This window comes from Nerophis lumbriciformis, linkage group LG01 (assembly GCF_033978685.3).
Source record: "Nerophis lumbriciformis linkage group LG01, RoL_Nlum_v2.1, whole genome shotgun sequence".
Taxonomy (NCBI): Eukaryota; Metazoa; Chordata; class Actinopteri; order Syngnathiformes; family Syngnathidae; genus Nerophis; species Nerophis lumbriciformis.
This window is the reverse complement of record NC_084548.2, coordinates 25,112,501-25,137,950: the sequence shown is the minus strand read 5'-3', so window position 1 is coordinate 25,137,950 and position 25,450 is coordinate 25,112,501. Positions and strand designations below refer to the sequence as shown.

Here is a 25,450-nt window from a genome sequence, read left to right as displayed (position 1 = left end):
GCAAAAGGAGCTCCAACCAAGTATTGAGTATTGTACATGCTCATATTTTTCATTTTCATACTTTTCAGTTGGCCAACATTTCTAAAAATCCCTTTTTTGTATTAGCCTTAAGTAATATTCTAATTTTGTGACACACGGAATTTTGGATTTTCATTTGTTGCCACTTCAAATCATCAAAATTAAATGAAATAAACATTTGAATGCATCAGTCTGTGTGCAATGAATAAATATAATGTACAAGTTACACCTTTTGAATGCAATTACTGAAATAAATCAAGTTTTTCAAAATATTCTAATTTACTGGCTTTTACCTGTATATATAACAAAGTGCAAAGCCAAAGGCTCACACAAGTTCAGTAAATAATTTAAATTTGGAACACAACATCGTTTTCACAGCTTTTTGGTTGTTAGAGGTAGAGAGTGTGAGACTTGGCACTTCTTTCCTACTGTTCGTCATCTAACAGGTGTGGCTCAAAGATGCAAAAAAGGGAAGATCTCTGCGTGACTGGTGTGTTACTGTTGGTACAGGATCATGCCGTTTCGTGTTTTCATAACTACGACACAAACTTTAGAATTGTACATTTGTTATATACTCAATGCAAATGATACAATTGTTGGCAAAAAAGTGTTGACGTGACGCGGCGTGGCAAAATGGACGATCTTCGGTGTGATCTCTGCCCAAAGAGTGTCACTGCTATTTTGCATATCCTGTTTCTCTGACTCACCAGTCATGGCTATCGCGAGAGGAGGCTACGCGCTACTGTCATAAATGCTGGCTCAACGGGATAAACATAAAAACAGCCAAGTTGAATTTATATGAACTCATGATTCGCATATTAGGATTGGTGCGCTGTGTCTAAGGTGAGTTAACACAATTATTAACTGAATATCGCAACGTGTGCTAACAAGTTAGCTGGCTAGCTGGTGGTGCTAGCTCACCTCATTTTGGCAGGCGTCGACAACTATTACCTTATATCGTATATTATTCAGTGTTAGACGTGGATTTAATTACTGTTCTTTGTAGACCAATTGTATATTCATACATGCCCAAGTCAGAAGGACGATTATTGGCCATTACAGTAAGCAGCCTTTGCTTGACAGCCAGCTGTTGTCAGTGCATCTTAGCACACATCAACCACTTGTTAGCGTCAATTGTTGGACAACCTCTCACAATCATGTGGGTAACTCTAGTGATGTACTCATTTGTTATTTGTTATTGTGTAGTGAGACCTGGAGGTTCTGTCCTACTGAACAGGACTACAGAATCACATGTTTGCTGATGTCTTCTGTAAACAATAAATACAGTTGGTGAAATGATTGTAAACACCTAATCAGTAATGCATAAACCAGGGGTGTCAAACTCAAATACAGAGTGGGCAAACATTTGAAACTGAACAAAGCCGCGGGCCAAGGTTGAACAAATTAACATTTAACATACTCTACGAGCTATCCATTCTAACATCGTTCAGACCACAAGATATGAGCGGCTTCTGTATGCACACACGAGCGAATGCAACGCATACTTGATCAACAGCGATACAGGTTACACTGAGGGTGGCCGTATAAAAAACTTCAACACTGCTAGAAATATACGCCGCACTGTGAATCCACACCAAACAAGAATGACAAACACATTTCGGGAGAACATCTGCACCGTGACACAACATAAACACAACAGAACAAATACCCAGAATCCTTTGCAGCACACACACACACACACACACACACCTTGTAGCGTCCCGGAAGAGTTAGTGCTGCAAAGGGTTCTGGTTTGGTGTGTATTCACAGTGTGGCGTATATTTCTAACAGTGTTAAAGTTTTTTATTCGGCTACCTTCAGTGTAACCTGTATCGCTGTTGATAAAGTATGCGTTGCAAATTTAACGTGTGTGCGTGCAGAAGCCGTGCATGTTATGTGACTGGGCCAGCACTCGTTGGGCTGGCTGGCTGGCTGGCTGGCGTTTGGAAGACTCCCGGGAGGATCGGCGGGCCAGCTTTAGTGTTAATTTGACATCGCCTCAAGGGCCAAGTGAAATTACACGGCGGGCCAGAGTTTGACACCCATGGAATAAACACATACCTTGATTGAATAAAACCATAATAAACAAACAGAGAATGGGCAGGTACTTTATAAGTAATTATTAGAAATGTAATAGCTTGTATTAGTTAGAAACATTGACTGATGTGTAAATCCCCTTTAAAATTTCTAAATTGGCAAAATCCATCCCTTAGGCATGTGATCAATATGGTATCAGAGCAATTGATTCATGATCTCCCCCCACCCCCACTGTCCAGAAACCTATTATTTAAGACCCGACCTTAAATCAGAATGTCAATGTGGATTCATTGTCAATTATTGTAATTGCAGACAGAGTGAAAGACAGATATCCAATCATGGAAGGGTAAGTAACCATCTCGCATTCAACCTAAATAGAAACACATTAGTTGACAGAATGTTGCAAATAATACGGCCTTCAAAATTAAGATGGTTATACAAATGTATTATTCTGGATTATTTTATTTTAGTTTTTTGACTGACACAATTGCTGAATGGATTGCAAAAAATGCAGATGGATAAATTATAACAAGGCCACAGGCTTTACAAGAGTTTTGTAAATAAATAGCATATGAAGATGCATTGTACAGAGTGGTTAGGTTATTTCGACCATGTATTAAGTTTCAATACATATCACACACTTTTTTTTAACCCTTGCAACATGTCCACAAAGACTAAGGAAGAAGCAAAGCTTATTCAATTCCTACCCCCTTTCTAATCACAGCAACACATTTATTCACTTCTTGTTCTCAATTTGTACACAATTTTTCACAAGTGAATTCTAAACACAACAGTTCTCTTCATAAATAGCTAAGTCAGTTAGGATTCACCCAATGAAATGAAATGAAAGTTATATCATTTTCAATAAGTATAAGACATTTATCATAATTCTTCTTCTTTGTACTTTGGTAACACTTGTTGTTTGAACAGTTTCTTAAACTGGATCATATTAGTACATTGTTTAACTTCTTTAGTTTTAGGTGTTGTATGTGCATACAAATGTTTTAAGTTATATTTTCCTCCAAGGTTATATTTCTCTTCTTTTGTTGAGAAGAATTGTTGTACGTTCTTGGGTAGCATGGTGTAGTTTGCTTTGTACATAATTTTAGCTGTTTGCAAATGCACCAAGTCGTTGAATTATATTTCCCCATATTTCTGCACAATAACTGAGATATGGTAACACTAGTGAGCAGTAGAGAATATGCAGTGATTTTTGGTCCAGAATATATTTTGCTGTATTCATTCTTGAAATATTTCTTGCCACCTTATGTTGTATATTTTTAAATTACATTCCCAGTTCATTTTATTTTCTATTATTACACCCAAAAATGTGGTTTGTTTTACTCTTTCAATGTCATCAAGAACCACAATAATGACAAAAAATGTAAACAATAAAAACCCATGTAACCCAATGGAATACAGTGCTGCGGGCAGCAAGTAACACGCAACAAACTTGGCACAATTTGAGACTTAACCCTTAGCTGATCCAGCAGTGCAAGCATTATCATACAGTATATTACACTTCCATTTTTTATTTACACTTGTTAAAGGTTTGTCGGAGACCTACTCGGCGAGGACAGCTCAGTGATGGCACGCATGCAGAAGAAGTTCTGGAAGACCAAGCAAGTGCTCATCAAAGCCACTGGTAAAAAAGAGGACGAGTATGTGGTGGCCTCAGATGCTGACCTGGACGCAAAGCTGGAGGTATAAAAGGGAGGAGAAGTTTGCTACAAATCAAATTCAAAGGAGCACTGAGAGGATTTTTGTTTGTATGCAAAAATTAAGAAAGACTCTCAAAACTAATTTACTACTGCTGTAATTTCTATCTATAGTTTGTGAGATTTATATGAAATCTACTTGTCTGTCATCTTAGATTTTCTTTAGAAATGCTTTCATACTGTATACTGATCTATACTCTTTGGGGAAGATTTGCGCTCTACAGTCACTTTCTGTTTAAATTTGTCATATTCTAATTGTGGAATAACTTTTCTGATACAACTTGCTCTGTGTTAACAAGCATAGGTCCACCAGACTTGTTCTAATTAGATTTGGACCTGTATTGGCTAACTGGATTACATCTGGAAGGAAAGATAAGACTGTTAGCGCACTCTATTTATTCTATAGTAAATCAGTAGCTCAGTCGGACACATTTTTTTTTCATTTTATTTTTTTTATTTTTACAATTGGTCAGTCTTCTAGTGCAGCAGTCTAAGTAGAAAAAATATTACTGAGTTGTGATAAATTGTTGTAAATGTTAACTAGTGGTGGTGTACAGAAACGATGGGGAGTTGTTGCAATATGTTATAAAGATGTCATAATATTTTGATTTCTATTTTTCTTCTCCAGTTCTTTCGTTCAGTTCAGTCGACCTGCACCGAGTTGCTGAAAGTGATTGAAAAGTACCAGCATAGAATCACACGTGAGTAACAGTTCTAACACTGAGCAGTTTTATTTAGGTCCACACTAAGGCTGAACAAAAAACAAACAAAAAAAACATCACTGTCTCGATTCACACAGAATCTTTATCTTAATCCTTATTTGTTTAATGGGACAATGTACATTATTGAACATAAAAACATAAATGTGCCAGATTGTAGCAAGAGGATAATTTCCATCTGTAGTTCCTGGCAGGAAAGTTGATATTACGAACAATAAAGTCCATTAAAATGTTTTAATATATATATATATATATATATATATATATATATATATATATATATATATATATATATATATATATATATATACATATACATATACATATATATATATATATATATATATATATATATATATATAGCAATCAGACAGCATCAGACATCATAAACGGTACAGCATAATACACAGACTCAGATATACCAATACGATGGAGAGCCACACATTACAGTAGGGTGCTGCGTTTCCTCATCTTAAAGGGGTCATATTATGATTTTCTGTCTACATTTAAAACACTTCCTTGTGGTCTACATAACATGTGATGGGGGTTTTTATAGTCAAAATTTTGCTTTGACTATGTTTAACAGACCATCTTCAAGCCGCCTTCTGACCATCTCTCCAGGATGCGCCGTTTTGTGGGTGGTCTTAATTATGTGGCTCCACCTTGACTGCGTCTTCTCCCTGTCATCTATGTTGTATTGTTAATTGCTTCTATATCACGTTTACTGAACTACACGCTACTTTGTATTAGAAATGGTAACAGCGGAGGATGTATGAGCTTGTTTGCCTCACAACAAGAGGATAGAGAAAAATAAGTACCGTAACTTATTGAGTACAGCGCGGGCTACAATGGCAGACTCGCGCAAAGCACTTGGGGTAAATTTCTACCCTATATGGAGATATCTGCTGACATCACACTTGGGAAAAACGTTACAATTCCAAAATTCCAAATGGCTCGTTTGTAGGCAGTATGATGAAAAGCAAGATTGTTTTATAAATATATCTGCCATGCCTACATGGTTTGATCCCAAACACACAAAAACAGGTACCAATAGATAAGCAAAGTTGGTTTTGCATAATACTTTAAAGGTAAATTTGACGCTAAAAATGGAACGCTAACATCACCCAAGCAAAGGAAGGAGGAAGCGAATCACAGTGTTTCCCATAAATATTTATTTGTCGCTGACATTTGTAAACAAATTAAATTTGCCCTGCCACAAATTAGGAATTGCCGCTTTTGCTTCGCCATCGCTTATAAACAAATTAGAATAAAGTGAGGTGTCATGTATCGTAACTCTGCTTCACAACACACCTTATACATATCTGCTTTGCCAGAGATGTAGCAGAAGAGATCTGTTCTTTCAATTTAGAGACATTGCTCTATATTTATTCATATTTAGCAAGTAGATTTACGTATTAAAAGTGAAAGAGAGGAGTTTGTCTTGTGTTGAGCATTTAATAGCCAAATACAAGCAGTCATGAAAGACAAAGTATTTGCTGAGTGATTGAGCGCAAAGATCTGCCTCCACAAGCCCAGAGTGTTCATTACCATCACCGTTCAATGCGTACAAAAAAATTCCAAAAGTGGCACATCGGAGAAATTAATTCAACAAAAAACTCTAGCTAAAATAGATTACAAACACTTAATGTAATGATAAAAAGCTAAAATATTGATACTAATAACAAATAATATGTCTTTTAATATACAAACTCCGTTTCCATATGAGTTGGGAAATTGTGTTAGATGTAAATATAAACGGAATACAATGATTTGCAAATCCTTTTCAACCCATGTTCAATTGATTGCACTACAAAGACAAGATATTTGATGTTCAAACTCATAAACTTTATTTTTTTTTTGCAAATAATAATTAACTTAGAATTTCATGGCTGCAACACGTGCCAAAGTAGTTGGGAAAGGGCATGTTCACCTCTGTGTTACATGGCCTTTCCTTTTAACACTCAGTAAACTTTTGGGAACTGAGGAGACACATTTTTTAAGCTTCTCAGGTGGAATTCTTTCCCATTCTTGCTTGATGTACAGCTTAAGTTGTTCAACAGTCCGGGGGTCTCCGTTGTGGTATTTTCGGCTTCATAATGCGCCACACATTTTCAATGGGAGACAGGTCTGGACTACAGGCAGGCCAGTCTAGTACCCGCACTCAAACTATGAAGGCACGTTGATGTAACACATGGCTTGGCATTGTCTTGCTGAAATAAGCAGGGGCGTCCATGGTAACGTTGCTTGGATGGCAACATATGTTGCTCCAAAACCTGTATGTACCTTTCAGCATTAATGGCGCCTTCACGGATGTGTAAGTGTAAGCACTAATACACCCCCATACCATCACAGATGCTGGCTTTTTAACTTTGCACCTATAACAATCCGGATGGTTCTTTTCCTCTTTGGTCTGGAGGACACAACGTCCACAGTTTCCAAAAACAATTTGAAATGTGGACTCGTCAGACCACAGAACACTTTTCCACTTTGTATCAGTCCATCTTAGATGAGCTCAAGCCCAGCGAAGCCGACGGCGTTTCTGGTTGTTGTTGATAAACGGTTTTCGCCTTGCATAGGAGAGTTTTAACTTGCACTTACAGATGTAGCGACCAACTGTAGTTACTGACAGTAGGTTTCTGAAGTGTTCCTGAGCCCATGTGGTGATATCCTTTACACACTGATGTCGCTTGTTGATGCAGTACAGCCTGAGGGATCGAAGGTCACGAGCTTAGCTGCTTACGTGCAGTGATTTCTCCAGATTCTCTGAACCCTTTGATGATATTACGGACCGTAGATGGTAAAATCCCTAAATTCCTTGCAATAGCTGGTTGAGAAAGTTTTTTTTTAAACTGTTCAACAATTTGCTCATGCATTTGTTTACAAAGTGGTGACCCTCACCCCATCCTTGTTTGTGAATGACTGAGCATTTCATGGAATCTACTTTTATGCCCAATCATGGCACCCACCTGTTCCCAAGCTATGCTACGACAGAGATGGCAAGAATGTGTGGATATCCTGCGACACTCAAAGCAGATGCATTTTCAACTGGACTGGACAGATCAGCTTTCAGGAAAAGAGAGCGGATGAGGGTATGTCTACAGAATATATTAATTGATGAAAACTGGGGCTGTCTGCACTCTCAAAGTGCATGTTGTTGCCAAATGTATTTCATATGCTGTAAACCTAGTTTATAGTTGTTAGTTTCCTTTAATGCCAAACAAACACATACCAATCGTTGGTTAGAAGGCGATCGCCCAATTCGTCCTCGCTTTCTCCCGTGTCGCTGGCTGTCGTGTTGTTTTCGTCGGTTTCGCTTGCATACGGTTCAAACCGATATGGCTCAATAGCTTCAGTTTCTTCTTCAATTTCGTTTTCGCTACCTGCCTCCACACTACAACCATCCGTTTAAATACATGCGTAATCTGTTGAATCGCTTAAGCCGCTGAAATCCGAGTATGAATCCGAGCTTATGTTGCTATATCTTGCTGTTCTATCCGCCATGTTTGTTTGTATTGGCATCACTGTGTGACGTTACAGGAAAATGGACGGGTGTATATAACGATGGTTAAAATCAGGCACTTTGAAGCTTTTTTTAGGGATATTGCGTGATGGGTAAAATTTTGAAAAAAACTTCGAAAAATAAAATAAGCCACTGGGAACTGATTTTTAATGGTTTTAACCCTTCTGAAATTGTGATAATGTTCCCCTTTAATGATTATTTGCACAAAAAAAAAAGTTTATCAGTTTGAACATCAAATATGTTGTCTTTGTAGCATATTCAACTGAATATGGGTTGAAAATGATTTGCAAATCATTGTATTCCGTTTAAATTTACATCTAACTCATGGAAACAGGGTTTGTAGTTATAATATTCGTTATCCTTTTTATGGTCTTATTTCATGACAAATGAAACGATTACTTCGCAGTGGTGCTGTGAGTTAAAGAGATCGAGAGGAAAAATAACTCACTTTTTATTTTTTGCAGACAATTGATAGAACAAGAAAGTGTGTCTCACTTTTGGTTGATGAAAAAATATCAAGAAGTAATAATGGTGTTCAAGTTGCATCACTGCAGTATTGTAGCTGTCTTGATTTCCGTTTAGACACCGCAAAAACTCAAACGCTTAAAATAAAATAGAATAGAAAATATCTTTATTGTCATTGTACATTGTACAACGAAATTGTAAGCAAAACTAATTTAATTTAGTGCAAATTCATAACACATAAAACCATAAGAACATAGATAAATAGATAAAAATAGCAAGCACACAGCTCACATGCACAGTCATTATTGTCGTCTTGTGTTCAGCGACACTATTGCTCTCGGGTAAAAAAGTGTTCTTAAGTCTGTTTGTCCAGCATTTTATTGTCCTGTATCTCCTGCCGGAGGGCAGCAGTTCAAGAAGTTTATGTACAGGGTGAGATGGGTCCCTTATGATGTTTTGGGCATTTTTGAGGCACCTGGCACTGTGCAGTTCATCTAGGGAGAGGAGAGACCAGCCAGTGATCTTCATGGCAGTTTTTATGACCCTCTGAAGTGCATTTCTCTCTGCTGCTGTGCAGCTGGCATACCATACACACATGCAGTATGTCAGCACACTCTCTATTGAGCAGCAATAGAAGGACACAAGCAGTTTTTGGGACAGGTTGTTCTTTTTGAGGAGTCTCAGAAAGTAAAGTCTCTGCTGTGCCTTTTTAATGGTCACTTAGGTGTTCATACTCCACGACAGGTCTTCCTCGATCTGGATCCCCAGGAACCTGAAGTTAGATACCATTTCCACATAGTCCCCGTTGATGTACAGTGGTTGGATGTTTATTGTTTTTTTCTTCCGGAAATCCATGATCAGCTCCTTCGTCTTGGCGGTGTTAAGGACCAGGTTGTTTTCCCGCCCGTCAGCCGCTCCACTTCATTTCTGTAGGCAGACTCATCCCTCCCAGAAATTAGTCCCACTACTGTGGTGTCGTCTGCAAATGTAATAGTGGTGTTGTTGGCATGAGCAGGGGTGTAGTCATGAGTGTAGAGGGTGTAGAGTAGGGGGCTTAGCACGCAGCCCTGGGGGGAGCCGGTGCTGATGCTGATGGATGTTGAGAGGTGGGAGCCTACTCTCACCCTCTGAGAGCGATTTGTCAGGAAGTCCAGGATCCAGTGGCAGATGGAGGAAGACAGTCCCAGCCCCGTCAGTTTGGGCACCAAAAGTAAAAGTAATGTTTGTCTTATTTCTGGTCAGCCAGTCTAAATTTAGGGTTCATAAATGCACAGCTATGAACATACTCTAATATGTCTTTATGATTTAGTCTTGGTAATTTCAAAATGAAACCAATTGGTCGTTCATTGTGAAGTAAAATGTTTTTTTTTTCAAATGTATATTTAAAAATTGCTTTTTAACCAAGTAAAAATATGTTTTATCAGACTACTCGATCAAGTGAATGAATTTCCAGAAGAATACTCGATTACAAAAATATTTGATAGCGTCTGTTCAAACGGAGGAGGTTTTCACCATCTCCTATCTTCCTCTTAGAACAATGTCCTGACTTCCTCCTCCAAAGATTGTTTAATTCCAGAAGAAGAGTGGACACTAGCGAGTTGCCGGGAGAGCAACTTATTTTTACGCAGGACAGTTGTATATCAGCGACGCCAGGCAACAACAACCCTATTGTGACCATCTCCAGGGGACACACACATAAATAGTGAAACTCCTCACCTACAATATTTGAAAAAAGTCTTTTGGATGAAAGGTGATACATCTTCACCCAATACATTGCTTTGATTTAACTTTTGCAGATCTTTAATAACTATTTTAAACATTTTTTTGACATGCAAATATTTTATAATGTATTTGTTATGGGACAACACTGTTGAAATGATACTTTGATACAAATTATAGTCAGTTCAAAGCTGGTATAACAATTTCAATTCGCTGTCCCCTCAAAATAAGTCAACACACAGCCTTGAATGTCTAAACCCTAGCACCAAAACTACATGTTTTTAATGTCACAAACAATTGACAACATCAATTCAAGACTATCCTGATGATGAAAATAAACAAGTATTGTTAAACTGCTCTTAATCAAAAGAGAAAAAAAAGAGCGAGTGATAAAAATTTCATGATCTCCCACCTATTGCCTGATTTCGGATTCCCTACCCCTGTGTTTACAGTATACAGCCCATAGTCGTGTATAAAGAGAGAATGGCCAACTTTGTTTCAGGCCATCTCCTCAATGACTGGTCAAAAGGCACTCACTTGACAACAGGGCGCCATGACTACTACTAACTTTGAGCTGATGCGGCGCTTCCTTGATAGTTTTTCGACATGTAAAAAGGCCCTGCTGTGCAGCATAGGGCTGATTACCCGCAATAATTGTGGAAAGCTTTTACGTTGCCTTCCCTACAACACGGAAAGAAGGCAGGTATAGGAAGTTAAGAACAATTAACACTGAAGAGCCACCGATTACAGAGTCTTGTGTGAGGTAAACACAACACGTCTGGTTTTGTTCAGGAGAGTAAGTTATTGAGCGATGAACGATTTTTCGTCGGTGCAGTTTACAAACATATCAAACTATCGTGTGCTCTAGAAGCCATTCTACACGACAAAACAGATGAAAACTAGGAAAAGCATGGAGGTCTACAATTTGTTTGTGTGGTTGGGTCAAGGACATTGGTATTAAGACTCTCCCGGATTAATATGCATAGTTTTTGCTCGGTTAAGGTTGCATTTCATGATTTAACTTTATGTCTACTGTCATGTTTGTTGCCTGCTCTTGCTGTTGCACGCGCCGTCTACGAGTAGACATGTTTTCCACGTTTTTTATCAAAATATCACTATGGATGTCAAACATTATATTTGTACTAAAAGCTTCATATCAGATTGCTGCCTTTGCCTCTTTTAGGTTTTGCTGACATGTGCTTTCTTTTATTTAGACTCGCCGAGTGGGTGCTTTTCGAAACGCTCGTGGCAAACGTGTTTAAGAAATACAAATAATAACCTGATAATACTTAAATGGGAAATGATTAACGTTAAAAGTATATCAAACAAACCTTTAACGGAGTGGTCACTGCAAACTAGTGCATTCTTCAGCTCTGCTCCCTTGGACTGGTGATACTTTTGTTGTCTTTTTTTCAAAAAATCTTGCACTCTTCCGCCAATCTTGATAACCTCTTGAGGAACTCTGAAAAAACGTTTATCCTTTTTACAGTTTAAACGGTTCGTACGGCCTAAAACAACGCAAGCATTGGGCATTTTATTCGAGAAAAGCTATATGGCGCCTAGTACTCATTGAGAACAGACGCTGGCTTGACCACCACGCGAAATCAATGAACCCGATGTGACGTCATTTTGAATCCAAGCAATACACGACTCTGATACAGCTACTGCTATACTGCCACCTGTGGACATCTATCATGGAACACAAATAAATGAATGTGGCTCCTACAAAGATTTTTCCTATTTTAATTCATTAGCTGCATCATAAACAAACACTACCATTGTACTAAAGGACTCTCACTACACTGTCATTGGCATGAAGGCAGGCACTTCCTTTGTTTTCCCCAGCCTGGGCGAGTTGGTACCATGCCCTGGTTCTACCCACGGAGGGTCGACATCCAACATTCATCATCGTGACTCATATTTTCTTGGATCGTGCACACAAACAGCAAGCGTCACCACACTGTTTATTCTCCACAGGTTTGTCCCAGGAGGAGAATGAGCTTGGCCTGTTTTTGCACTTCCAAGCCAAACGAGACCGCACTAAGGCTGGAAACATGATGGACGCCACCAGCAAAGCCCTGTGCACATCTGCCAAGAAGAGGTTAGAGGCTGCATAGACAAGGGCACGCCACAGTATGCCCTAAGACATGTTTTTTGTTTGCTCTGCCCCAGGATGGTGCTCAGCCCGCCGCTGCACCGTTTGCACCAGGAAGTTGAGACATTCAGACGGCGAGCCATCGCTGATACGCTCCTGACTGTCAGCCGCATGGAGAAAGCTCGCACAGAATACAGAGGAGCACTGCTCTGGATGAAGGACATCTCTCAAGAACTTGATCCAGACACTTATAAACAACTGGAAAAGTTCCGCAAGGTAGTACTTGGCGTCTTAGTCTGTGTCTCAATTGGAGCACTTCCGTACTCTCACATAGTCTTAAGTGCGCTCAAACTGAGACGTACGTCGAAAGGTACTGCACTTTCAGTACCAGCATGTTGCACTGATGGACACCTAACACCCTCAATAATTGCTATCTTGGCTACATAACTTCAAATAAAGGCGGCCGAGAAGCAAGCCGTAGCAATGGAAAGTACTGATCAGAAAAGTAAAGCGGGTATAAATTATTATGTGATCATTTCCACTGAGGACAGTAATGGATTTGGGACACTGTCCACATTTTCACCCTCGCAAACTAACTACACAGTATACTCACTGAAGTGTACTGACCGAAGTATTCTATTTGACCAATGTGTTGATATGTTGTCAGGTTCAAGGCCAGGTGAGGGAGACAAAAAGCCAGTTTGAGAAGCTAAAGAGCGACGTGTGCCAAAAGGTGGACATGCTGGGTGCCAGCCGCTGCAACATGCTGTCACACTCACTCTGCAACTACCAGGTGGCCCCAAACAGAGCATTGCAACGTCTTTCTCTCTCTCGCTTTACACACGTATGCTCCCCCTGTAGACCACCCTGCTGCAGTTTTGGGAGAAGACGGCTCATGCCTTGTCTGACATCCATGACACTTTCCAGGGACACACACCCTACCAGTTCAACACACTCAAGGTGTGCAGACGGCGCCGTTTATGCCATCTTTCCAGGGTTGCCCTAATTACTTGTCCAATTGTTGGCAGGACCTGCGGGACCCACTGGAGCAAATGACGGACGCACAGCAAGAAGAGGATAAGGAGAAAGTTCTGCCGAGCAACACAGAAAGGTGAAGGAACCTCCACAGGTGTTCTATTAAGGCATCTACACTCAGTCCACACAGTAAGAAAATAGCAATGTGTGTCTCCCTCTTTTAATGTTACATAGTCTGGTGTGCTTGGATGACGAAGCATCACAGAGTGTTGCTGATGCTGCTGACACAGGTGAGTTGTGATGTTCATTTTGTCCTTAAATAACACACTTTATGATTCAATCACATGTATTTTCCGGACAGTAGGGCGCACCAGATCGTAAGGGGCACTGCCGATAAGCGGGTCTAGTCAGGTCTTTTTCCATACAAAAGGCGCACCGGATTATAGGAGCTTCATTGTTTTTTTTTTATTTTGCCCATCATTTACAATCTCTACGTGAGACACGAACACGTTTTTCTTTTTTGTGCATTGTAATTTGTAAAATACGGCACGTAATAATGTAGCTAATGTGAGTCATCTATTCCGCTTATGAAACATCCCAAGAGCACCAACAACACTTGATTTACATGCCGTGAGCTGCATATTAACCATGTCTTAGCAACACTGCCATAAGAGCTAACACCTAGAAACTACTTTTAGTGACACAAGTAATACTGCTACATGATGGTTAGTGGATCTGTTTATCACACAGCTTATACAGCTTGGAGCTCCTCCTCCCTTTATTCAGGCTCCAAAATATACGTTTCTGGATCGCCAAAGTGTTGTTTTGTTGTGAAGGAAATAGCGAACGTTGTGAAATGAATGTGCTGCTGTTATGTTTAAAATGAGCAAAAAAATAAATGTACATGTTGTTATTGCCTGTTACTACATCATATACAGCACAGGCTAAAAGTTTGGACACACCTTCTCATTTCAATGGGTTTCCTTTATTTTCATGACTGTAGATTGTAGATCGTCACTGAAGGCATCAAAACTATGACACCTGTGAAGCTCATTGAGAGAATGCCAAGAGTGTGCAAAACAGTAATCAGAGCAAAGGGTGGATATTTTGAAGAAACTAGAATATAAAACATGTTTTCAGTTATTTCACCTTTTTTTGTTAAGTACATAACTCCACATGTGTTCATTCATAGTTTTAATGCCTTCAGTGACAATAAATAGTCATGAAAATAAAGAAAACACATTGAACGAGGTGTGTCCAAACTTTTGGCCTGTACTGTATATACTTAAAGTGTGTATATAAAACGTTGATGGATGTTTTTTAGAGGGCTTTATAGTCGGAATAGATAGACTCCCATTACCTGCATTGTTAGCTGCGTCTTGCTAGCGTTTATGTATCAAAAATGCATAAAATAAGGTAAAAACATGTGTGTGCTTGTCTCACATAAGCCTTGTTAATGATAGATAAGTTAAGTTGTGGCTGTCATTTGAGGGTTCAGTTACTATCAGAAGGAACTTAGAGAATGTGTGACTTCCTGTCAGGTGTGCTGCTGGACTCCACTGGGCCGACAGCAGAGGATGAAGAAGGTGACCGGGGCGACATGGCCTTCTTCAAGGACCTGCTCAGCCCCACTCCCGGGGCAACGGACGACTTCAGCAAAGAGTGGCAGGATGCTTTCGGGCTCTTTGAGGCTCCCGCCTCAGTCCCTGCAGGCGCAGACGTTCCGGCCCAGACCGCTCCCCCTCCCCCTTGCGCCTCCCCCGGACCTGCGGGCTTCCTGCCTTCCCAGCTGCTGGACCACAGTCTGAGTTCCACAGGTGAGTCTTCTGTTGGTGGAACGACGCTGATCCTTCTTTCTTACCATCATTCTTTTTGTCTGTCAGGCTGGTCGACGCCGCCTATGTTCCAAGCTCCGCCCCTTCAGCGTCCCGCTGCTCACAACCAATCAACTGCTTCGGCTACAGCAGCCAAGGGTGAGCTGCCTACTCAGAAAATATCATCTGTCTGATGTCCAATTCTAAAAGGTGAGCATGTTGGTAGAATCTGCAGGTGCGTCCAGAGACATGTCCGCTTGGTTCAACCTGTTTGCAGACTTGGACCCGCTCTCCAACCCCGACGCCATCGGACGCTCCGCGGACGAGCTGCTCAACGCCTGAACCTGTTTGTGTGTACCGCTGAGTTTAAGGTTGTGATATCTACGACATGCACGCACACACAGGAAATGACTGTTAGCACTGCACACAACACCGCTGACTCATTTTGTTTCATTCATTATTCTGCAGGACGATGCCCAAATCAGTCATCATTACATTTTAGAGCGTTTCTTTTATTCATTGCAACATTTTTGTCTTTTTTTAGGATCCATATGCAGGGTCTTACAGGGTCACTAAGATTTTAAGGTTGCATAATTTCAAAGGCTTGTTTTGTTGCTGGCACACATTAAAAAAATGTGTAAAATACTTGACTGTGAATTGAATACACACGATAAACATGTATGATGTATTCTGATACTTGACATATTCTGCATTATTTTTCTCCCTAGTTACAGAAACCAAGAAGACACTTTTAAAGGTAATAGCAAGAAACTGTACAATAATATATACACTAAATATGATTTAAGTTGTACAACGGTTTATTATTAATGAATGTATTTGTCTAATGTCAACCTGCTTTTTTTGTGTATTTTAATTAACTCAAGGACTGACAAATGGAAATGTGGGGATCGGCTAACAATAAACTGGACAATGAAAGTTTTGTGTTTTTATGTACGTTTCACACTTTTATACTCATTTCCCGATGCCTTGTAATGTAGACTGACCATACGTCCTCTTTTCCCCGGACATGTCCTCTTTTGCGGGGGTGCCCGGCATGTCCGGGCTGGGTTTCTTAAATGCCTCAAATGTCCTGCATTTTGAGTTAGGGTTGCGTGTATTTTCAATGTACATTCAGGGTTAAGTAAAAAAGGGGTTAAACATAACAAAACTGTGAAGGTGTGCGCATGCAGAAACAGAGAGCGACAGAGCTAGTGAGTGGAGAGACAGACATGAAAACAAGAAATGCCGAAACGTAAATGCAACTTGACGGATGATATGCGGAAAAAGTATTTGTGTTTTGGTCCTGGCCGTGACACATGGGAAGCAGAATGCACTGTGTGTAAAGTAGGAACGTATATATATGTGGCAAATAAAGGGGCCAAAGATCTACAAGCCCATATCGACACTACAAAGCACAAAACAGCTGTGCAGGGCGAGAGCTCCTGCTAAATTGACAAGAGTACTTTGTGCGACCTGGAAAAGGAGAAGACATTGTAAACGCAGCAGAGGGTGTTTTAGCATTCCACACAGTTACAGAATATAAGTGTGACTTATTTTGTTATACTGCCAAGCAGTGTTGGCGTTGCCGCACTTTTTGTGTCTTTTTAAGCATTGAAATAAGAAAGGACTTTTTTTCTTTTTTTTTTACCTACCGCCCGGCTTGCTTGTTTTTTTATTGTCTCGATTATTGCTTTTCCGCCAGTGTTTTGTTTTGTTTATATTTGCCGGGTCACACTTCAGTCCCCGTTTATTGCATTTTTATTGGTTGTAAACTTTGATTGGCCGAAAGTTTTGTCAATGACAGTTTGCACTGGGACAAGTTTAGCGCGAGGTGCTGTCAAAAGAAAGACTTGATGGTAAACACTAAGGTGAGTGTAAAGTCAACCTTTTTAACTTCATCCTGTGCCAAGTTTCTAGTAAATGACTTGTTTTAGTCTTTGTGAGTCCATGGAAACTTCACTTTTATCTCCCGCTGCATCCACATTGTTCCAGGATGGAGACAGGCTAGCTGTTAGCTTCAAGCTAACTAGCACCAGATCAGACTCCTCCACCCCAAAAACATACTTTTAAAAATGTGTTTTCCATCCATCCATCCATTTTCTACTTTTTTAATGAATGAAGTAACGTTTATGACAACCTTTTTCCAAAACACAATATAGAATGTGAGATATAACAGGATAATGCATACATTTATCATGTTTTCAAAACGCTTACAAAAAAGTGGGACCCCAAAATTTTTACTGTGGGACCCCATTTTTATGACTTGATAGGGTCCCTGGGACCCCATTATGAAAATTCCTAGTGCCAACACTGCTGTCAACAGAGGAGAAAAATGCTTTATTTAAATAAATATATTATTTATAAAGCAAGTTCGAGTATCATTGGCACATTTTCACCTCGTCCCGGCCTTGGCGTGCTGCCCGCTTGTGACCTCTTTTGGGGATTTCAGAATATGGTCAGCCTAACTAACCAGTTTTACATGTAAGACTATATACTTTATTTGGCCGTCATTATTTCGCGATTTTGACAGCTTTTTGCTTCCCCAGTGTAGTTATGTGTGTTTGTGAGAGAGAGAGAATAAAATATAATACCTTAAATCACTTTCCTCGCAGGAGACAGATCCGCCACATCTAAAATGGCCGACACGGCACGCTCAATGAGGCGTCTTTGGCTCCTATGGCGGACAAGATTGAACGTAACATAATTAACATAATTATTTTTGTCAAAAAAAGCTTTTGTCTTTGTGCTCATGGCCAAATATATTTTTCATGTAGTAAAATTACAAAGTACCGTAACTGTAACGTTGTGTCCTCGCGCTCATTCACTTGTACCAAGAATCGATAATAAGAATAAAAAAGGAACAGGACATGTTTGGAACAATACACTGTATTTCTTGCTTATTAAAAAAAATGGTTAAACAATTCCCTTTAATAAAAAAAAGTTCGTCTGCTACAGGCCGCCCCTCGAGTGTTAACTGCGACGAAGTTTTTTTTTTTTTTTTTTTTTTTTAGGGGGGGGGGCAACTATTCACTACAACCTGAGATGGATGACGTCATCTATTCTTGATTCCATCCTCTCTGATCAATAAATAGATAATTATTCACAATAATAACATGTCATTCACAGTACTCAGCGGCGCAATCGGGTGTTGATGGGGTGGGCGGGGCTTATGTAATAATAAGATACAGTTGGTCACATGTCAGCTGATACAATACAGTATTTACATCCATGTACATTCTATAGCACGTTTACCTTGAAGGACATGTTGGGGGCGGAAGTGCTCTTCAAACACAATACATATACCCAAAGTTATTTGAGGGTGCAGTTCAAATAGTACACTCATGAAAGTATTCTATGTCATCACCAGCAGTACCGCAGGAATGTGGATGACTTTTAGAATAACGAGAAAGTTATCTTACACAGATCAGCATTAGCTTTGGGCTGTCAAATACAATATTTGTTAGCACACGCCCTCCTCCTGGGCGCTACATCAGATGTCTTGAAAGAAACGCTCGAAAATATCAGGCACGTTTTTTGTTTTTTTTATGGGAATTTTTCTTCTTCCCCCTTCTACAAGTTTTGCTTCAGTCCGGCAGCACCTCGGCCTTTTTGTAGCGGAAGGCATGTTTTTACATCAAGAGAAAAATACGAAAAAATGATATGCATTGTGGAAAGGCGTCATGGTATCGAACAATGAAATACAAGTTTTTATGCCCTTTTCCTTCCAAAACCATAATAATACTAAGGAAAAAGACAGCGATGAAATGTGAGGTGGGAAGTCGACGCTCTTTTCGACGACACAAGACATCAGAGCGCTCGCATGCTGAAGGCCTTTTTTTCCCGCCTGGGTTTCAAGGTGTTGAGAGCGCTCCTCGTCAGAAACTCTCGGGCTCCTCCAGGAGGCAGGGCTGGGTGGACAGAGGCACCAGCGACGGGGACAGACTCCGCAGGCCCACCCCGGGGCGAAAGGTAAGGTCCGGGGTGGGAAGCAGGGGTTTGAGAATGCTGACCAGGCAAAACGCTGAACCGCTGTTTGGGATGAAGTTCACCTTGTTGCGGTCGGGACACAGGAAGGGGGGCGTGTCCTGAAGGGCTTTTGGCCTAAAGGACACAAACACTATTTATTTTTGCAGGTTCAGATTTAAATAATAAATATATATATATATATACAGTATATATATACAGTACAGGCCAAAAGTTTGGACACACCTTCTCATTCAATGCGTTTTCTTTATTTTCATGACTATTTACATTGTAGATTGTCACTGAAGGCATCAACACTATGAATGAACACATGTGGAGTTATGTACTTAACAAAAAAAGATGAAATAACTGAAAACATGTTTTATATTGGGCAGCACAGTGGAACAGGGGTTAGTGCATGTCAGTGATGTGCAGTCAGGGGAGGCAGGTGAGGCGGGGCCTCACGTGCCAACATGGAAAGAAAAAAAATGTAAAAAGAAAAAAAAATAATTAAATTGTTATATGTATCCAGTGATTATACTATAAAGTTATTTTCCATTTAACTTCACCAGTTTTAGATTATTTTTATTCAAAATCGCTGAATTTTCACATTTGCCATTCAAATACTGAGAAGAGACTTGCGGTGAGTCACCAGCCAGTTGAGCCTCACCATGGATTGCGCAATGACTCGGCTAACTGCTGGCCTGCTGTGCAGTAAGACCGTATTGCTATATGAATTATATTATACATTTCCATAGTTTAGTTAGCTGAGGTATATAATGTACAGTGTATTTTGTCAGCAACTGTATGTGTGTAACGTATTTCTTGTGCTGAGCAATCATAAAACGGCTGCGAAGACGCACTGTGTGAGGCTCGCAGTAATCCCGCCTCATGGTGGTAGAGGGCGCTAGAGATCATTCTTGCGACTACTCGGCTGCAGAATAAGTGACAACAAGCAGCAACAGTTAGCAGCGATCGTTTATTTTTTCCTCTCGCCTGGACGTTTAACATGGAGGATTACATATCTAAAATAAAACAGTTTTCTAAACTGGACTTTCAATCGAAGCAAGAGGTAATAATTATAAATAGTAATAATTAAAGGAAGATCTCCATCGAGACAGAGAGACTTTTAAAACTGAAGAAAGATAAGGAAGACTTCGATGCTTTTGTTCAGAAGGAGCGGCGCATGGACTTCATTTATAAGTAAAGGTAAGACCATAATAACGTTTTTTTAATTAAATGTGCTTTATTGTGTGCTACAGTTTGTATGTGTAAAGTTAAAGTTAAGTTAAAGTACCAATGATTGTCACACACACACTAGGTGTGGTGAAATTTGTTCACCCACTGGGAGGTGAGGGGAGCAGTGGGCAGCAGCGGCGCCGCGCCAGGGAATCATTTTTGGTGATTTAACCCCCAATTCCAACCCTTGATGCTGAGTGCCAAGCAGGGAAGAATGCTGGTATGAGCTTTTAAACATAACCCGTTAACTGCTGCCAATCAAATGGTGAATAAGATACTCTTTAGGGTTCATATGTTTCTAAATCTGACTGTGATGAAGTCAGTGCCTCACCAGCCATGAACCTCACCGCACGTCGCTGGTGCATGTGCCTTACAATACAAAGGTCTTGAGTTCAATCCCGGCCTCGCGATCTTTCTGTGTGGAGTTTGCATGTTTCTAACCGTGACTGCGTGGGTTCCCTCCGGGTACTCCGGCCTCCTCCCACCTCCAAAGACATGCACCTGGGGATAGGTTGATTGGCAACACTATATTGGCCCTAGTGTGTGAATGTGAGTGTGAATGTTGTCTGTCTATCTGTGTTGGCCCTGCGATGAGGTGGCGACTTGTCCAGGGTGTACCCCGCCTTCCGCCGAATGCAGCTGAGATAGGCTCCAGCACCCCCCGTTACCCTGAAAGGGACAAGCGGTAGAAAATGGATGAAGGTTTTATATTCTAGTTTCTTCAAAATAGCCACCCTTTGCTCTGATTACGGCTTTGCACACTCTTGACATTCTCTCGATGAGCTCACCTGAAATCGTTTTCACTTCACAGGTGTGTTGAGGCTCATCGAGAGAATTAATCAGAAAAGTGTGGCTATTTTGAAGAAACTAGAATATAAAACATGTTTTCAGTTATTTCACATTTTTTTGTTAAGTACATAACTCCACATGTGTTCATTCATAGTTTTGATGCCTTCAGTGACAATCTACAATGTAAATAGTCATGAAAATAAAGAAAACACATTGAATGAGGAAAAGGTGTGTCCAAACTTTTGGCCTGCACTGTATATATATTTAAAAAAAAAAATTGTTTTACATACAAAGACTCCTCAGACACTTTGACTTTCTCGCAGCCCTCTGGAGGTTCCCTCTTGAACGTGTAACTGTTGTTGGGCCGCGGTGACGCGGCGTACTTTGGCAGCGGAGACCAAGGACCCAGCTCTGACGCCACACATGGTTAAAGGTCAAAGGTCACAGGGTTTCTCACAGACTTGTGGTGGTGGGTTAATGATGAAATGAGTGTGTGTGTGTGTGTGTGTGTGTCTCACCTTTTTCCTCCAAGGGGCTGCCGCCGCTGCTTGCGTCGTTGAGCACAGTGAGGTAGGAAGGTGAAATGGAGTCGGGGCGGCTGCTGCTGTTGCTATGGCTACCACCGAGGCCGCCGCCCCCTGAGGGAGTCTGTGTGTTGATGCTGCGAGTGCTGCTGCTGCGCTGCGGGGGGATGGGCGGCGGAGCGCGGTGCCCGTCGGGGACGTCCTGTGGCTGCAACGAAAACAAACGATGTCACTCAATCGTCTTTGGGATGTGGAAGCATCAAAAATACTGCAGAATACAAATTTCAATAAATATGTTTTAGGCCAGAATCATTCTGCTCTTCATGATTCCAAACGTGTGAAATAGTTGAGCAAATGTTGACATCAACTACTGTAAGTCAAAAATGGATCTAGAAATGAAACCTTTTTAGATGGGTCGCACACAGCTGGTCAAAAATCAAATGGCTGGGTGGGAGAGGGTTCCTGGTTTGATCCCCGGCTTCCACTGATTTTGTGGAATTATTTAGTGCAATTTGGATACTTCATATTAATTTATGCAATATTTCCAAATGCTTGCAGTTATGATCCTCCTCGTTAATAAAATAAAAACACTTTGGACATGTGTTTGTGTGTACAGTAGTCATGTTGAAAATGACCACAGCTGCTTTTAAATAACATGAAAAATTTTGCTCGGTTTTCAAAAAAAGTTGTTTTGCGATTTAATGAACTTTGGAATATATGGGAGTTAAACCAGTTGAAGTTTAAAGGGGCACGACACTTGTTTGGATTTTTGCATATCCTTCACAATCCTTATTTAAGACAAGAACACACATGTTCCCTTACAATTAAGTCAATAAGAGTAGCTCTATTCTGCCTATAAAGCTCTTATAAACATCCAAACACTACCATCAAGGTTTTATATACATAGATATAGTACAAACCCCGTTTCCATATGAGTTGGGAAATTGTGTTAGATGTAAATATAAACGGAATACAATGATTTGCAAATCCTTTTCAACCCATATTCAGTTGAATGCACTACAAAGACAAGATATTTGATGTTCAAACTTTTTTTTTTGCAAATAATAATTAACTTAGAATTTCATGGCTGCAACACGTGCCAAAGTAGTTGGGAAAGGGCATGTTCACCACTGTGTTACATGGCCTTTCCTTTTAACAACACTCAGTAAACGTTTGGGAACTGAGGAGACACATTTTTTTAGCTTCTCAGGTGTAATTCTTTCCCATTCTTGCTTGATGTACAGCTTAAGTTGTTCAACAGTCCGGGGGTCTCCGTTGTGGTATTTTAGGCTTCATAATGCACCACACATTTTCAATGGGAGATAGGTCTGGACTACAGGCAGGCCAGTCTAGTACCCGCACTCTTTTACTATGAAGCCACGTTGATGTAACACGTGGCTTGGCATTGTCTTGCTGAAATAAGCAGGGGCGTCCATGGTAACGTTGCTTGGATGGCAACATATGTTGCTCCAAAACCTGTATGTACCTTTCAGCATTAATGGCGCCTTTACAGATGTGTAAGTTACCCATGTCTTGGGCACTAATACACCCCCATACCATCACAGATACTGGCTTTTCAACTTTGCGCCTATAATAAACGGTTTTTGCCTTGCATAGAAGAGTTTTAACTCGCACTTACAGATGTAGCGACTAACTGTAGTAACTGACAGTGGGTTTCTGAAGTGTTCCTGAGCCCATGTGGTGATATCCTTTACACACTGATGTCGCTTGTTGATGCAGTACATCCTGAGGGATCGAAGGTCACGGGCTTAGCTGCTTACGTGCAGTTATTTCTCCAGATTCTCTGAACCCTTTGATGATATTACGGACCGTAGATGGTGAAATCCCTAAATTCCTTGCAACAGCTGGTTGAGAAAGGTTTTTCTTAAACTGTTCAACAATTTGCTCACGCATTTGTTTACAAAGTGGTGACCCTCACCCCATCCTTGTTTGTGAATGACTGAGCATTTCATGGAATCTACTTTTATACCCAATCATTGCACCCACCTGTTCCCAATTTGCTTGTTCACCTGTGGGAAGTTCCAAATAAATGTTTGATGAGCATTTCTCAACTTTATCAGTATTTATTGTCACCTTTCCCAACTTCTTTGTCACGTGTTGCTGGCATCAAATTCTAAAGTTAATGATTATTTTCAAAAAAAAAAAGTATCAGTTTGAACATCAAATATGATGTCTTTGTAGCATATTCAACTGAATACGTTTATATTTACATCCAACACAATTTCCCAACTCATATGGAAACAGGGTTTGTATATTATATATATATATATATATATATATATATATATATATATATATATATATATATATGTCATGTAGTAACAGGCACATTCATAATAACATGTAATATTTACATATTCTGATCATTTAAAGCATACGGCGGCCAATTAATTTCACAGACACACGTTTTCTTTTTTTTTAACAACATCACTGGATATTACTCAGTGCAGACATCATGATAGCCAACAAACATAAAACATCACTTCTGTCTGCCATCATTAGGATGTCAACTGATAGAATATTCATAAATTCCCGTTTCGATGAAGAAGAAGAATCCTCGGGGAAAAAAAGGGAGGGTGCAACCAAGCGTCTTTTTGTGTCTTTCTCGCCAGTTGAATGTGAAAGTTTACCAACTTGTCAGTTTATGTCCACATCGTTTTACTAACCAACTCAGAGGCATGATTTACAATGTAGAATTCACTTTCACCAACTCAGAGGAGAGAAAGCAGCTCACCAGCTCATGATGTCAATATAGCCGCATAAGGAAGATACCTCTCTGTGATCAATGCACAACGTTAGCGCTTAGAAAACCAACATCACTGATACTTGGTTAATATTCAGGTTACAAAACGTAAATGGAGTATTGTTGGCGCTTTTTAGTGGGTTTTCCGGGCAGAATATACGCAAGGACATCACGGCTCCCATGGGCTCCATTGTAAGCTGGTCTATATTTACCTTTACTTACGAGTTAGAACGCATTAAAAAAGACATGTTCTTGTCTCTCATAAAGATTGTGAACTATAGGCAACATTTTTTTAAAGTGCAGTTCCCCTGCAAGGATTAGGATTTAGTTCAGGGTTTGGTTTAGTGAGGTTCATCTCCTCCCATTATGGTTATTATATTTTTATAATGTTTTGCAAGCCAATACAAAATGTACTTTGACACCCCATTTTTCTATTTGATAATGTCTATAACTCATTGATAAAACATGATCAAATAATGGATAATGTCTATAAACATTTGATAATGTCTTTAATTGATAGTTTCTATAAATATTTGAAAATGTTTTGATCTATTTGATACAATTTATAAATTTGATATTATCTTGATCTATTTGGTATTTATCTGTTTAATAATGGAGTTGTTTGATAATGTATTTATCTATTTGATAATATCTAAATAAATATATATATATAAGGTCTTTATCAATAATAATAACAAATATTAGTTGTTTTGACATTGACGATCTACATGAATTAACACTGCTGCAAACACACCAGCAAATGGATCTCTGCTAAATGACATTTGCTTTCATGTTCTTCATCAAAAGCACACATACATGTCATCCTTCATCAAGAATACATATTTGTGTGAAGAGTTGACAAAAAGAACACCTTTGTGCTCTGATTGGTTGATGATGTCACTCACCACGATGGTCTCATCCTTCTCGGGGGTGTCGCGGATGATAATACGCTCGATCTCCTGGTTGAGACCTTCTATGCTGTTGCGGAAACGGGGAGCAGATGACTTGGATATGGGGATTGGTATCAGAATGGTCTTGGGCATTGGCGCCTGCAAAACACAACACAATATTAAAAAACAATACAATGAGTG

The 25,450-nt window shown here is 39.9% G+C and overlaps 2 protein-coding genes across 2 annotated transcripts in view; one reads left to right on the top strand and one right to left on the bottom strand.

Annotated features, from left to right (window-relative positions):
* The first annotated feature begins 672 nt into the window (after positions 1–672).
* On the top strand, positions 673–16,016 carry ical1 (islet cell autoantigen 1-like). The gene is made up of 13 exons (XM_061977915.2): positions 673–861; positions 2,368–2,401; positions 3,606–3,759; positions 4,402–4,474; positions 12,174–12,297; positions 12,369–12,567; positions 12,959–13,084; positions 13,153–13,251; positions 13,320–13,402; positions 13,501–13,556; positions 14,808–15,083; positions 15,150–15,239; positions 15,307–16,016. Exons 2-13 carry the CDS (start codon positions 2,394–2,396, stop codon positions 15,420–15,422), a joined length of 1,404 nt encoding a protein of 467 aa, XP_061833899.1. The 5' UTR covers positions 673–861; positions 2,368–2,393; the 3' UTR covers positions 15,423–16,016.
* A 1,932-nt stretch (positions 16,017–17,948) lies between these two features.
* fam117ba (family with sequence similarity 117 member Ba) overlaps positions 17,949–25,450 on the bottom strand; it is an 18,254-nt gene continuing 10,752 nt past the window's right edge. The window contains exons 5-8 of the mRNA XM_061977935.1: positions 25,265–25,408; positions 21,590–21,803; positions 21,362–21,482; positions 17,949–19,181 (exon numbers count right to left, since the gene is read on the bottom strand). Coding sequence (XP_061833919.1) covers positions 18,956–19,181; positions 21,362–21,482; positions 21,590–21,803; positions 25,265–25,408 — 705 coding nt within the window. The 3' untranslated portion in view covers positions 17,949–18,955. The remainder of the gene's footprint in view (positions 19,182–21,361; positions 21,483–21,589; positions 21,804–25,264; positions 25,409–25,450) is intronic.